The 14,991-nt window shown below is 47.1% G+C and overlaps 1 protein-coding gene across 1 annotated transcript in view; it reads left to right on the top strand.

The window, feature by feature from the left end:
* Positions 1–14,991, top strand: part of LOC135920910 (prostaglandin E synthase 3-like) — a 75,859-nt gene that overhangs the window by 28,864 nt on the left and 32,004 nt on the right. The window contains exon 3 of the mRNA XM_065455186.1: positions 10,861–11,103. Within this exon, the coding sequence (XP_065311258.1) occupies positions 10,861–11,103 (243 nt within the window). The remainder of the gene's footprint in view (positions 1–10,860; positions 11,104–14,991) is intronic.

Below are 14,991 nucleotides of genomic sequence, written 5' to 3'. Positions count from 1 at the left end.
AGAAAGTTTTTTTTCAAAATAATTCGACCCTCAAAGGGTTAGTTTTGTGTCATAAGCACTGGGGTTCCGACTGAATGTGCCTTTTACGTGTTTACCGGTCTCTTGTGCGTAGCCTTTTAGACTACGGATCCGTGGTTTACGGCTGAGCCAGACAGTCCTACATCCATCGACTTGATCCAGTACATAACCTTGGACTGCGACTGGCAAGTGGTGCCTACAGAACTTCACCTATACGAAGTTTATACGTAGAGTGTAACGAACCCTCCTTACAGCAGCGCAGAGCATTACTCACTTTTTCTTACGTACTCGGAATTCAGTCATCACCGCAACACATATGCTACAACATCCTCACACAATGAGACTCATGCTTACACTATACAAATAAACCGAACATGATTACCGTAAAAACCCGCGTATAGTACGAGGTTTTTTTCCTGTTATTAGCGTCCCAAATTTCCGCCTCGTACTATATGCGGATCCGGACAAAAATTTCAAAGTTCGGCTCGAAGTTTTGGTTTCGTTATTGCTCTGTGGCTACGGCTTGGCTTCGTAATATCTGCATGGCTACGACTTGGCTTTGTTATTGCTGCCTGGCTACGGCTTGCCTTCGCTATTGCAGCGTGGCTACGGCATCGTTTCTTTCTTTGTTGAGTGCGGACCTTGGCAGTTCACGTGTTAACCGCGCTTCGCGAAGTGCATCGTTTTTAGTGAAGGAGCACGATGTCGGGGGTACGGAAGCAGTACTCGGCAGCTTTCAAGCGAAATGTGATTTTAGCGGCAGAGGAAATCGGCAACAGTGCGTCCGGGAGGCAGTTTGGCGTCACCGAGGGAAGTATCCGCGGATGGCGACGGCAAAAAGAAGCACTTTTCGAGTGCAGCGGAAAGCGAAGAAGCTTTCGCGGCCCGAAGAATGGGGCATTCCCTGAAATTGAACTCAAACTGACGGAATTCGTCCGAGAACAGCGAGCCGCGCATCTTGCTGTGAGCGTGGAGCTCATGCAGGCAAAAGCCAGGGAGCTTGCGAGAGAAAAAGGCCTAACGAGCTCCACCTTCAAAGCAAGCAAGCATTGGGTTTATCGGTATATGTGCCGTGCAGGATTTTCATTGCGCCGGAGAACTTCAATTTCACAAAAGCTGCCGGAATCGTTTGAAGAGTTACTGGTGGCTTTCCAGCGCCGCGTTATTTCGTTGCGCAAGTTGAAGAACTTTCAGCTAGGGCAAATCGGCAATGCTGACCAAACACCAGTTTATCTGGACATGCCATCGCCCCTCACCGTGCACGAAAAGGGCTCGAAACAAGTTTGTGTCCGGTCCACTGGGAACGAGAAGACGCATGTTACCGTCATGTTGTCACGCACGGCAGACGGCCGCAAGCTCCCGCCCTATGTCGTCTTCAAGCGCAAGACAATGCCGAAAGGTGAGCTGCCGAAAAATGTCATCGTTAAATGCCATGAGAAAGGGTGGATGAATGAGAGTCTTGTGCTCGACTGGATAAAGTCCGTTTGGTGTAGGCGGCCCGGTGCACTGTTGTCGTTCCCGTCCATCCTCGTGCTGGACGCGTTTCGTGGCCATTTGGCCGACTCTGTGAAGAAGCTGTTGCGTGATTGTAATACTGAACTCGTCGTTATCCCTGGTGGGATGACGTCTCAGCTGCAGCCTCTAGATGTTTGCGTCAACAAGCCTTTCAAGGACGCGGTGAAGCGGTGCTACGCAGAGTGGATGCGGCCAGGTGAACCTGCAGTGACGCCAACTGGGCGGCTGAAGCGGGCATCGCCAGCCACGCTGTGCAAGTGGATCGTGGACGCATGGGCGAGCATCCCAGAAGACCTTGTGCGTCGCGCTTTCAAGAAGTGCGGGATCTCGAACGCGCTCGATGGCACCGAGGACGAGTACCTCTGGGAGGATATGTCAGACAAGGAATTGTCCGATGAAAGCGCAGCGGAGGACGACAGTGAATGAAGTGCTGAGTCCGATTTCAATAAATGTTTTCCCCGAGTTTCCCTCACTCGTATTATACGCGGGTAAACCTTTTTTTTTCCATTTCTCGTCCCAGAAATTTCACCTCGTATTATATTCGGGTTCGTATTATACGCGGGTTTTTACGGTAGGCCACTCGTTCTGCGGTATGAGCAATACTGTGGGGATTATGACATTCACCACGAAGTCCTCTAGGTTGCCAAAAAACCATGACGGTTGGCGCCGTGGTACAATTTCATACACTTATGTGATTGCACGTTAACACAGCTGCAGAAAAGAGACATCCCACACGAACACATTATACAAGAATTCCAGGCACTTCAAGACAAATATCAAAATAACATGCAATATTACACTGATGGCTCTAAAACAAAAGCTAACGTGGGTGTGGGGGCTGTAACGGAAAATTGGGAAACAAGCATTCGATTGCCACAACTCCTGCAGCGAATTCTGCACAGACACGTCAAAATCACATGTTGGCATATCTTACGCTGCTCTTGGTCCCTTTTTTTTCTTAATCTGACGTGTTAAACCCACTGACAAGTATCTTCACTGCAGAAGTCTATGCAGTACTGTCTGCAGTAAAACACATACAGAAACTGAAACTTGACAGAGCAATCATATTCAGACTCGTTAAGTCTTGTAAAAGCACTCATTTCTTTACAAAAGCATACAAATCCTGTCTTCAATGAACTCTACTCACACTTATGTAACATCTACTTATCACATAGACATGTAGTAATATGCTGGGTTCCAGGCCATAGAGGAATCGAGGGAATGTTTGCCAACAAGATGGCCAAATCAATGGCATCGCAGGGTACTCGTTCTGCTGCAGTCCCTGCCTCAGACATAAAGCCTTTTCTAAGAAACAAACTGCAAAGCCACTGGCAACGCTTGTGGCCGTAGAAACAAGTAATAAGCTTCACCTAATTAAGCCTAAGTTAGGTTTCTGGCACCCAACTACGAAAACACGAACAGATGTCCTGTTCACTAGACTAAATACAGGACACACATTCGGCACTCATAACTTTCTCCTGACGGGTAACGAGCCTCCAACCTGTGGTAGATGTGGCGACAGGCTAACCCTCCTCCACGTCTTCCTGGTGGGCCGGGAAGCCGAAAGAGACCGGAGGAAACATTTTCCTTTTGCATACAGCCATCGCGTCCCTCTGCATCTGGCCATGTTTCTTGGTGAAGAACCGCTTTTTAAGACCACAGCGGTCGTCGCTTTCTTGAAAGATGTGCTACACGTTACGCGCCCATTAATTTCGTAGTGCATCCTCTTTCCAGAGGATGCCGCTACGATAGTTTTCCTATACAGTGGAATCTCGATGATACGATCACGCCTAATACGAATTTTCAGATTATACAAACTTTTCTGTGGTCCCAGCCGAGCCCCATTACTTTGCAACGTGCTAGAGAACGGTTGTTACGAATCAATTTTCGACCCGCGTCAGTTGATACGAAAATTACCGAAGACACTGAAAATTCCAAAGTGTGCTTAGCGAAAGCCAGACGCTGCTGCCGTCTGAGCTCCCCTTTCCTGGCTTCGCTGTTCGGTGACATAGCCAGTCGCTGCCGCCGGCTGTGCTCCAATTCATTCGCTTTGGTGTTCGCCAATATCGCCTGCCGCTGCTGCCGCTTTCGTTCTGTTTCCCCGCCTTTGGTACCCGGTGATCTAATCAGTCGTTGTTGGCGTTTCAGTTCTGCCTCCCTTGCTTTCGCATCTAGTGGCATGTTCAGTCGTCACATGCGCATTCGCTCCTTGATCTTCTGGTGTTTGGTGTTGGGGGAATCCGGCGTCCGCTGCCACTTCCCCGAACCGCTTGGCGTGGAATCACTGGGCCGCTTCGGGGCCATGCGTCTCCCTCACTCGACTGCAACGAGACGTCTAGCGAAGGAGCGGCGGTGCATTTGCCACTGCCGACGCGTGGTAATGCTACCGCTACTGTGCGACGTCACGGTTGCTATGCGCAGCGGTGCCTCCCACCGGCGGGCCGGCTGCTAAGGAGGGGAGGAGGTTGTGCCGCTGCGCGGAGAGGCCCCAGTTGGCACAATTCCAGCTCATGGACGGACACGACCACTAGCATGAGCCAAAGCTTTCGCTGCCGCACCTACAGCAGCGACAGAGAACAGCGCGTAGTCACGCAATTTCTCCCTTTCTCTTTCGGCGCGGACGCGGCGCCGGACAGCACGGAGGCCACGACTGGGCGCGAAGAGTTTGAAGCGGTGGCGCTTTTGTTGCTTTTGTGCGTTTCCTCCTTTTCCGCGTGCCATCGGACGGAGTAGCGGGAGTAGCTGCTATGCTCCAGAACGTGTTCTTTGTGTTAGAAGTGGGTGACTGCGAAGGTCCACCACCAGTGGCTGAAACGCTGCATGCACTGAAGTTCTGAGGTGTGCTATGGCCGCGGATGAGATCAGCGACGACACGTGCACGTGTTTTTATGGATTTGAACAAAGTCTGCTAAGTGACTTGACAAAGAAAAAGAGGCAGGTCATTAGAGACTGTTTCTTCGAGAAATGCCTTTTATGTACGTGTGCCTGAGTGAGTTCACCTCTGACTCTTTAATTTAGCTAGTTTTAATTGTTTTGATGATACGAATTTCGGCTAATACGAATATTCTTCGTGACCCCGTGAGATTCGTATCATCGAGATTCCACTGTATAGCTCATGCCTCTAGGCCCTTGGGGCCCCGGTGAAGCAGTAGTGCTCTAGACAATTTTATATATCTAGACAATCACATATTTTATATATTGCATCATTCTTTCTCAATACATTTTAATGTTCATAGTACACGTCAATAGTCTTGACCATAATCTTACTACGCGTAGATTTCCTGCAATTTACGTCAACCCTTTTAGGTCCCTATACAGCCACGTCACATTAACTACACAGAACCCGTCAGTCCACTGCAAACTCATTAACACTTGTATGGCTCTCTATGGTGGTACCTCGCCCTTGCGCCACTAAACATCAAACATTCATTCAATATTATCAGCGGACTTGCCGTGGTTGCTCAGTGGCTATGGTGTTAGGCTGCTGAGCACGAGGTCGCGGGATCAAATCTCGGCCACGGCGGCCGCATTTCAATGGGGGCGAAATCGAAAGCACACGTGTACTTATATTTAGGTGCACATTAAAGAACCCCAGGTAGTCGAAATTTCCGGAGTCCTCCGCTACAGCGTGCCCCATAATCAAAAAGTGGTTTTGGCACATAAAACCCCATAATTTTTTTAATATCATGAGTGAATCGCAAGTTACTGAGGTATTCTCCATTAACTCTCATCCCCAATTCTTCCCAATCCAGGTCTCTGAATGCCTGTTCCTTTGGTTGACAATAGCCTAAGGTGTTCCCGATTCTGTTTACAATTGCCTTAGCAAATACTCTGTATGCAAAAGACAGTAAGCTGATCAATCTATAATTTAAGTCTTTGGCGTCCCCTTTCTCATGGATTAAGATTATGTTGGCATTCTTCTGAGGTTCCAGTACGCTCGAGGTCATAAGCATTGCGTATACAGGGTGGCCAGTTTTCCTAGAACAATCTGCCCACCATCCTTCAACAAGTATGTCGTGGGTGCCACTGGTGCTGTACAAATCTCTATAGAACTTCTCAGCCACTTGAATTTTCTCATCCATATTAGTAACGATATTGTTACGGGGTTAAAAACAGTCGGCCATGTATTTACAGAATATTTACAATAATTATAGCAGCTGACAAGATGGTAGACAGCGCACGAAGACCGGAACATCGTCTCCTTCCGACGATGATTAAAACATCTTCATCAGCGTGTCACAATATTGCCGGCTTTGTCTCTTAATGCATACATCTGATTGTTGCCTATTGCTAGTTTCTTCTTCACTGCTTTTAGGCTTCCTCCATTCCTGAGAGCATGCTCAATCCTATCCATATTATATGTCCTTATGTCAGCTATATTATGCTTGTTGAAGCTGAGTATATATATATAGGTCCAAAAGCCCAGCTACACATGGCTATGCTGTCGGTGGTATGCCAAGCACACGGCCTAGCAAAGTGGCCAGCCTATGTATGGCACAATGTAATAGGCGATATCTTAATAAATCAGCATTGTGGTCATGTTTGTTAAACATGCAGCCGCGTGGGAAATGGTGCAGCTTGATCTGTGCAAAGAGCACGCATTTAAATGTCTGTACAGCAGCCACAAATTCTTCCATCAGCAGCCTCCTCTGTGACAACATAGCAAGCACAGTGTGTGCCTCGTGTGTTTGCCAGCTCCATTTTCATCTGCACAAGTTTACATGCGTGCATCTGTGGCATCAATTTCATTCCTTGTGTCCTTGCTGACCAAATTCAGGGTGTCTACGAACCTGGAAAACTGGGAATTCTCAGGGAATTTGAATAGTCTGGAAATACTCAGGGAAAACTCGGGGAATTTGTGCTTCTATCAGGGAAAATTAGCTGTAACTTCATTGAAAGGGAACAAAAGTCGTGTTAACGCTGGCTCCAGTAACAGAGATCGCAAGGAATCATTGACGCTGTGTCATCGGTACGAGGTATTGCCCGAGTAGTTAACGACCGATTTTCCAGACGCCCGATTTTTCGGACATGCCCAATAATTCGCACGGCTTTGCGGCACCACCACGTATTCCATATACAGTCGAACCTCAATATATCGAACAGCGCGGTGATCACAAAACAGTTCGATGTAGCCAGAATTCGATGTATAAAATCCCGTAGAAAATGCGTCAAAAACTAGCACAAATCAATCAGTGAACCAATCGTGGCACAATAGATACTCACATGAAGCTTCAAACGAAGTATTTTGTTCACTGAAAGTACTGAAGCAGCGTATCCTGCTTCATATTGGCAACCGCGTGCTTGACCACGGTGTCCTGAACAAAGTCCAAACGGTCCACAAGAGACAGTCCAGTGCCTTCTATTGCGCCGCAGTAGCGGCGTACAACGGCGAAAGCAGCTACAGCCTCAGTTGCAGTCGGGAGCGGGGTAACATCAGCGCTTGCTGGATCAGCCTCGGCAGCGTCTTCGTTTGGCCGCTCAGCAGTCACTTCTGCCGCGATTTCCACGTCTGTTAACTCCACCACTTTTCCGGTGCTGTCGTCACCGCCAACGAAGTCCTCAGTGCACATGCTGTGTGGCTTAGCACCGACAAAGCGCCCCAACTCGCTCCAGGTTTCTTCGAGCTGGCATTCTTCCGGGCCCTTGCGTCGATAAACCATTTGTACAGCGGCTTCTCGACGTCTTCAAAGGCAGCTTTGTGCACCCGCCGCGCGTGCCTGAGTGCTGGTTCTGTTCCGCCTTGGCCTTTATGTCACTCTTGTTTTTCAGCAGGTGCTCAAAGTACTCCTTGGGATGTTGAAAGCTTCGGCGACGCTCGACTTTTCTCATTTTCAACGCGCTGTATCACTTCCAATTTCGCAGCAAATGTCAGGGACGTCCGCTTCTTCGCATTTGCAGCCATCACACCAACCACGACAGGCCTAAGCCACACACACACACACACACTAACAAACACTAACGACTGGCGTAGCAAGCGGCAGCACCGAGACGCACGTGTCGTTGACGTTGTCAAACTAGTGAACCTGGCCAAGCCACGGCCACGCCAAGCCGCCGCGTGTGTACGCCGCTACGTTCAAATGGCGCCCTCAACCGCCAAATGGCGCCTTAGCAACCGATGTGGCAGCTGTCGTGCGCAGCAGTCTGGAATGCCCATCGCGCCGCCGCTATTTTCGAAAGTGTTGCGGGAAAGCTCGCCTCCTGTCAACGGAGCGCACTTGGTCTGGGGCAGTGAAGTTCGATATATCCATTTTACATCCGGCCCCGTTCGAAATAAAAAATTTAAAATGCATGCGATTTTCCATGTGATATAGCAAGTGTTTGATATACGCAATAATTCGATATATCGAGGTTCGACTCTAGTCAGTGTATATTGCCCTGACTGCAGGTCTGAAATGGCAATAATCAAAGCCACCACTGCCGCCATTTCATCTCGCCGCCTCGAACCACACAAATCCGCTGGCGGCTGTAGCCATCACCGCGGCAACGTTGGGCCTAGCTGCTTCTATGTTCGCTAATAAGCTTCTTGCCGTGCGGTGCGGTGTTTTTTCAGTGAACGAATTCGCCGCTGTCAGCAATGGCACCGACTCCGCCTTTGTAATCCTCGCGAATAGTTTGCAGCGCATTGCGTAATGCCAGTGTCAGAAAGTTAGCTTCGCCTCAGTACAGCAATGTTACGCGGTAAAGCATAACAAGCGTGGGAAGCGACAATTGTCACAGGATACAGTATGTATTCCTTAATTATACACGCGTGCACCCCCGTCTCCTGTCGCAGTACGAGCGCGGATATGCCTAATAAGTATACTGGCAGGTCTTAAGAGCTTTTTCGGACGTGCCTGTGGCAATTTTAGTCCTTAAAGGCAGTTAAAGGGAAGCTGAAACACTTTCAGGAAAAAAATGAGTTTCCTGCGGCATTATACAGTTTGCTGTCCATTGAACATGAATATCTAGTTTAAAAAGGGCGGAAACAAACGCAAGCGGCTGCTTTTTACAAAAAAAATGCACCCTGGTGCCTCAGGGCATCGCGCGAGTGCCGCTGTGACGTCATTTACGGGGATCACCGGTCGGCGCTGCCGTTTCAGAGCGTGTATAGGTGTTCTGTAGTAGCACGCTGTTCTGGTCTGGCTTCACAGATGAGTTGTAAGCATTATGGAACGTTCTCGCTGTCTCGGACAGCTTGTATTTTCGCCTTACATGTTCAAACCGACAGCCGATACAGAAAACGATGGAGGCAACGACGATGTTGAATGTACCAACAGCGAGAACGATGTGTGCACCTTCTCGCACATTGGAAATATTAGCTGCTACGTATGTCTTTTCATGTAGCTGCACGTTGCAATGACAGGAGAAAAAAAACGTGCTAAAGTGTCACTGGGAACTTCTGCTGGAAGAATGCCAAAGCACTAAATTCTCATTAGATTGTAAACACGGGTGCAATTAATTCCGCGATGTCAAGCACCTTGCCGCTGCTTGTCTCAAGTTCGGTGGTTTTTAGCATGTTGACACACCATGGAGAACATAAGTACCGCGCTTCACAGCGCGCACTAACAGTGCTGCAAGGTACAGTCACGGAAGTTGCTTATCATACACATCCAGATCGAGATGGCCAGGGGGATTATTATCGATGGTTCGATGACTTTGCGATTGTGGCTCGATCAAGAATCGGTATGTGTGCTGCATGCTAGTGTTAACATACAGATATTAGGCAGATTTAGCTCCGCCGTGTGGTAAACACGGTAACTTTACAGTAACTGCAACCGTATGTCGAATGTCGCTAGGCAAGCCTAGCAACGCTAGCAACAATGCGTTTCCTCACTGGTCGTAAGGCTATCCGGCTACGCTAAACCGGTTACCAGATGTTCATGGCTGCAAATGTTTGCACTTCTCGAGTGCATCAATGTGGGCACCGGAACACCGGAATTAAAATACCGATTTCCCGCATTATTGTCAAGCTCCGATGATAATCACTGTCACGGAAATGGTCCGAGCACAGTGCAGTTGTTTTCGTCGTGCCTCACCGCACGGACCCACTGTGCTGCAAGCTTCTTGTCCTTCGGGAACATGTGAAGCACCACATCGTCTTGCCCGCCTGTGTTCACACAGCCGAATGCTGCACAAGAACGAGGGCATGTTGGGCACCTTTGGCTGTAGGCACTCGCGCAGCACGGAAAGGAAGCACAGTTCACAAAAATCAGAAAAGAAAGCAAACGTCAGCGTCGGCAGGTCTCTCGTAGCGTTTAGTAAAGCACAGGATGGAAAGAAATAAGCCAGCACATACCAGCACACCGGCACGCTCCCCGGGAATGACTTCACTCTCGCCGGTTCTCTCCTCCGGCTGCCTCCTCACCCTGCACTCCGGGAAGCGACGGGGGTGTGTCCGCGGGGGAGATTTAGAAAGCGATTTCCGCCCCTTATATTAACAAAACAAATAAAAAAATTTCAGAACCGTAAATTGATAGGTCCGTTCTTCCCAATCCCAGCAATTCACGGAATTTGAAAACCGTTTCAGCTTCCCTTTAAAGACGTGCATTCATTTTTTTTCGGACTGCCTGATTTTTCAGTTGTTTTTGAGGCCCCTAGGGTGTCTGAAAAATCTGACTTTAACTGTACAACTGACCAAGAGGATGCTTCAAATGATCCATAGGGTGAACGCATGGCAGAAGGAGGATGAGAACAGGAAGGACCGACATACTGAGGAATTAACGGGAAAGGAAGCGTGCCGCCGCCTCTTTGATGGAGCTTGAGCTCAAAAAACAAAGCGTCGGCACATGCCGAGATGCAGGTGTCCCTCTTCCAAACCAAAATAAGCTCTTTAAAGCTGTGAAACCCAACACTGAGATGTTGTGTACGGGCTGAGTATGTCAGGACAGTTGAGGTTGACTTCCCAGCTGCTGAGAGAGAATCTTAGTTGTGACAAAGTTCAGGCCTCATATTGATGAGCTTGCTATCAGTTGACAGATGCAGCTCATATTCAAAAATATTTACTTATGTATGCATCTCCTTAATTCGTATTTGAAAATGTTTGACCCAATTTGCAATGGGTTTTATTATTTTTTTCGCTGTAGATTTTACTAACACCTTCCTTCTGTTTTGTTTTTAAGTAATATAGATATTACTCCTTACTATTCAAACTGGTTTGTCTTTTTTTTTTTTTCAACATGCGTACTAGAGTCGCAGCATCAGGCAACATGGTGTCAGCATGTCTTGACATAAAACAGAGTTCTGGCTCATTCATGGAATTTTGCAAAGGCGCTCAGGGAAAACCTGGAAAACTGACAACTGATTAACAGCTGGTGCTGTTACAAGAGTGGTGCCCCGCTTTTTTTGCAGCCAGAGGACAGCCGTTATGTGGTGCGGCCGCGGGGAGCCGAATTCGTGCTGGCCAAAGCAGAAGAAGGTCCCTTCTGGAAGCGGCTGCTCCAGGATGATGTCAAGCATCACTGGCTGAAAGTGGACTTCAATAAATGGGTCGATGAGGACGACTCTGGTGACGAGCTGGGTGCAGGTGGGGGTGATTTCGAGGAGATGATGCGCTCCATGGGTGGCCTTGGTGATGATGACACACCGGACATGGTACGTGTTTGGGCATCAGTTGCAGCAGGCGCCAAAAACGCTGCAGCAGCATTGCTTCTGCATGGTGAAGAGTGTTGCGTCTTGTTAACTTATTGGCTGAGCCTAGTGCAAGCTCATCTACACATTTGGGATGCTCGACATGAGGTGCCACTGGCGACCACGTAATGTGCAAGTATCGTATTTTGTGGTGTATAAGATCATTTTATTTTTCCAAAATTTTTGGTTGCCAAAGGCATGTGTTGCACAATAACCAGTTTCCTTAACACTTTCAGGGTAAATTTTTGTTGCCAAATGCGACCCCCTAGGATTAAATCTTGTATTGCACATTTAGAATGTTCAGATTGACCAATGTCGAAAAAAAATTAGTTTATTTAGTAATCCTAAAGTGACAAAAATATATTTTCTGTAGGTAAACATGCATTGTTTATTCATAAATACAGACAGGCTTCCATAATTATAAGAATAAAAAAGGAGATATATTGAAATGGTCGTATTCTGATTTGACACTTGAGTAGCAGTCCACGTTGGAGGAATCGCAACTTGACTCTCAGCAAAGCAACCAGCACGCACGCTAATAGCGTAATTGAATTGTATGTGAGCACACGCAGGAAAACTCTATGGTTGTGTGCTCGTCAGAAAAACCAAACGGGTCAGTAACATCTAGTAATTCTTTGTTCTGTCGTTAACTAGGGGCAATCAATTTTCACAAGCCAAGTCTCGAGAAAAGAAATGGAGGCATGGGGGGTGGCATCATTTGTATATACAAGCGCCCGCCTATAATCGGGCTGTCTTTGTAACAGAAGTAATCGCATGCCTGTGAGCAACAGACGAGCAAGCATCTAGCGCTGACCCTTTGAAAGATTGAGAGAAACGAGATAGACATCAGCTTTTACGAGCACAACCAACAGAAATGGCCTGCAAAATGAAATCAAAACTTAACGCTGTGCACCCTAACTTGCCAGTGTAAAGAGGTCGTAGAATGAAAACGAAGAGACTAACAGAGGGGGAAAAAAACATGCTATTGACTCGTGGTAGCAGCGCTTGCCGGGCAACAAGGACTAAGAAAGTTTCCGCGTTTTTCAAAGATACAGGCATCATAAATGTATGGCATCGACCATTTGGGACTTATTCGTGGCAGCGTATATTTATATTTACGGCGTTGACCCTCAAAGGGTCAAGTCAGCTTCACTATTATGCAGTGTTATGTGGTGAATCATATTAAGAGTGGAGTGCTTTCACTGTCGCAGAGCATAGTATGTGTTTCAAATCATACAATGTCACATATCATGCATTCCATTTCTGCTTTGTTTAGGTGCTCTAACATCATTCTTACGTTAGTTTTCTACTTTGAACCCCATAAAACATAGATGTGCATTCGATTCAGTGACCTGTTAGAATCAAAGCAAACACTGCCAAATGAACCAGCTATGTGTCTTGGTGTTTTTTCTGCCTCATTCTTGTCCGCACCTATACCCATCCATAGCCCATTATTGATGGTTTCAACTTCAAATTTTGTCGTGTTCAGGACACCTTGCTCAAATGCTCAGGACAAACTCCAGAATGTTTGCATCCTGATACTTATGAAAATGAACGGTTTCATTCCATGGCTGTCAGTGAGAGGGAGAGAGAAAACTTAATTGTGTTCGTGGCACAAAAACGCATTGATAAGCTTAGACATAGTCATTGCTTAACACTTTCGAAATTAATAATTATAGCTTGCTATCGACATTGAAGCAGCCTTTCGACAGCAAGAAAAGGAATCAGTTTTTTGAGCTCTGAACATCGAATTGCAGGAAATGCAAGCAGGCATAAAACTCTGCCAATATAATCTGTTTAGCAATACCAAATTGGAATAAACATTGAGGCTTGCATTTGTACTTTCTCTGGCTGAGCAATCTAGTTTGAAATGACTCCCATAAGCATGTCGTAACAATGTTGATCCAATACAGGTTAAATGCATGACTAGCTTAAGAAATCTGGATGATTGCTATAAATTACAGTGAAGAAACTATAATATCTAATAACATTAATAATATAATAATAATATTTATTTCCACAAAACAGGCTAACCGTGAGAGGCGTGCGAGGCTGAGCAGAAAGCTGAAAAATTCTACGGCAAGTGCGCCTGCTGTGGGCCTACGATCCTGCATTATGAATAGCGCGTATTGATATGGTCTTCAGCGCGAGACACGGGACAACAAAGTGGACGAGAAGCATGTCTTTTAGAATGCTATGTTACAACGTACAGGTTTCTACAAAAGTGACGGTAACTGCTCGAAACATTTGATGCGTCGGCTTTTGCGCCTTTAGAAATATTTAGAGAGGGCTCATATATATATATTCGCAGCGCAAGCACGGCGATGGACGAACCAGGCTAGCGCTAAGGTTGAATTTCGCAACGCAATTTTCATTCCACGTCGTAATCGCACAGATCGTTTGAGGCTTCGTCCAGGGGCACATGCGGGCATTCGGGTTGGTGCTTGTTGCGTTTGGCGTAAGAATAGGGCTAGGAGCAGGCACCACATATGCGCAGTGACGGGCAATATACGCGCATCATTTCTCAGAAGCTGATGCCGAGCACGGGTTGCGCAAGGATCTTGTTGGGCTGACACGACAACTTCGTGGCAGCCGAATTCCGAATACTGCATATGTGGTGAGGGTAGCTATATGAACTTGTCGATAGGTCATCTTGTAGATAGTTGTAGCGCAGGCGGAACGAAACCTTCATAGAAGGTAGATAAGACAACACACAGTGCTGAACCATAGAATAAAGAACCGCTGAACCGTTTGCGAACAGCTGTTTAAGTGCGCGATGTCGCACTGAACTAGAGAAACCGCCGTCGCGCACTCCAAGACAAATCTTAACTAACGTTTTTAAATTAGTAAACGTACATATTATTTGCTTCTAATCGAGAGAAGTCAATGATATTGTAGTGTAAATGTTTTATTCACTCCAATAAAATAATTATTCAGCGTGTGCCACAAAACCTGGCAGTAAGCAACCCTGGGCGTCGCACCAGTCGCATTGTTGAAATCGCAATCATGTGAAATGAGCCCTCTAAAAATTGCATTGCGACGCGTGCGACAGCACCGATTCTCGTCGTTGCAGTCGCAGCATGTGAAACAGCCTTTATCGGCGATCGGATCGGTGATAGCGCCGGCGGGCGCCGCGATTTCAACGCTTTTGCTGGGCTGCGGAGCGCTTCTTGCAGTTCTCAATCAATGTACATCGCACCTTTCTTCCACCAAACTTGTTCCTCGTGTGAAATTTTCTTCCCAAACAGGCCATCGCGCAGCAGACACTCATGCTAGGGCAATATGGCGCATGGCGTACGGCCTACTGAAGCGGGGAGCAGACGACGAGAAAGGAATTCCGCCAATCGTATGGCACCCTCAGGTCACTTGCACTCAACAATGAATAAGAGAGCGCGCTGGGACCCTTCTTTGGCACGGTAACTGAAAGAATCCAGTGGCTGCATAGAGCCTGCGTTGGCGGGAAATTGAAGAAAAAAAGACCGCTCTTTAAAATGAGACCAAGATGTCCGCGCTACGATGCATGAGACGGCAGCTGCGTTTAGCAGAAGTGCCGTTTTAGTCTTAATTTCGGCTCAAATTTTGCGAGTATCAATGAAATGAAGTAATGCTGCAGCTAAAATACCGTTCGAAAAGTTTAGAAATGCGGTCTGGTTCTGTAAAAAGGGCTGTAGATTTCAGAAACACCATTTTCAAGAAGTCAGTTATTTTGCTATTTTTTTCGTCCCAAAGACCCGTGTAGTTTACCAGAGCTCGGAAAAAGTACATACTAAACGGTAGTACTGCTTAACCAAAATAGCATGAGATCGCCAACTTACCTGTCAAAAACGGAAGTCAGAGAGAGTGCGATGAAAG

The sequence above is a fragment of the Dermacentor albipictus genome, chromosome 1 (assembly GCF_038994185.2).
Source record: "Dermacentor albipictus isolate Rhodes 1998 colony chromosome 1, USDA_Dalb.pri_finalv2, whole genome shotgun sequence".
NCBI lineage: Eukaryota > Metazoa > Arthropoda > Arachnida > Ixodida > Ixodidae > Dermacentor > Dermacentor albipictus.
Note: the sequence above shows the minus strand (reverse complement) of the source record. Positions and strands in the feature narration are given on the sequence as shown.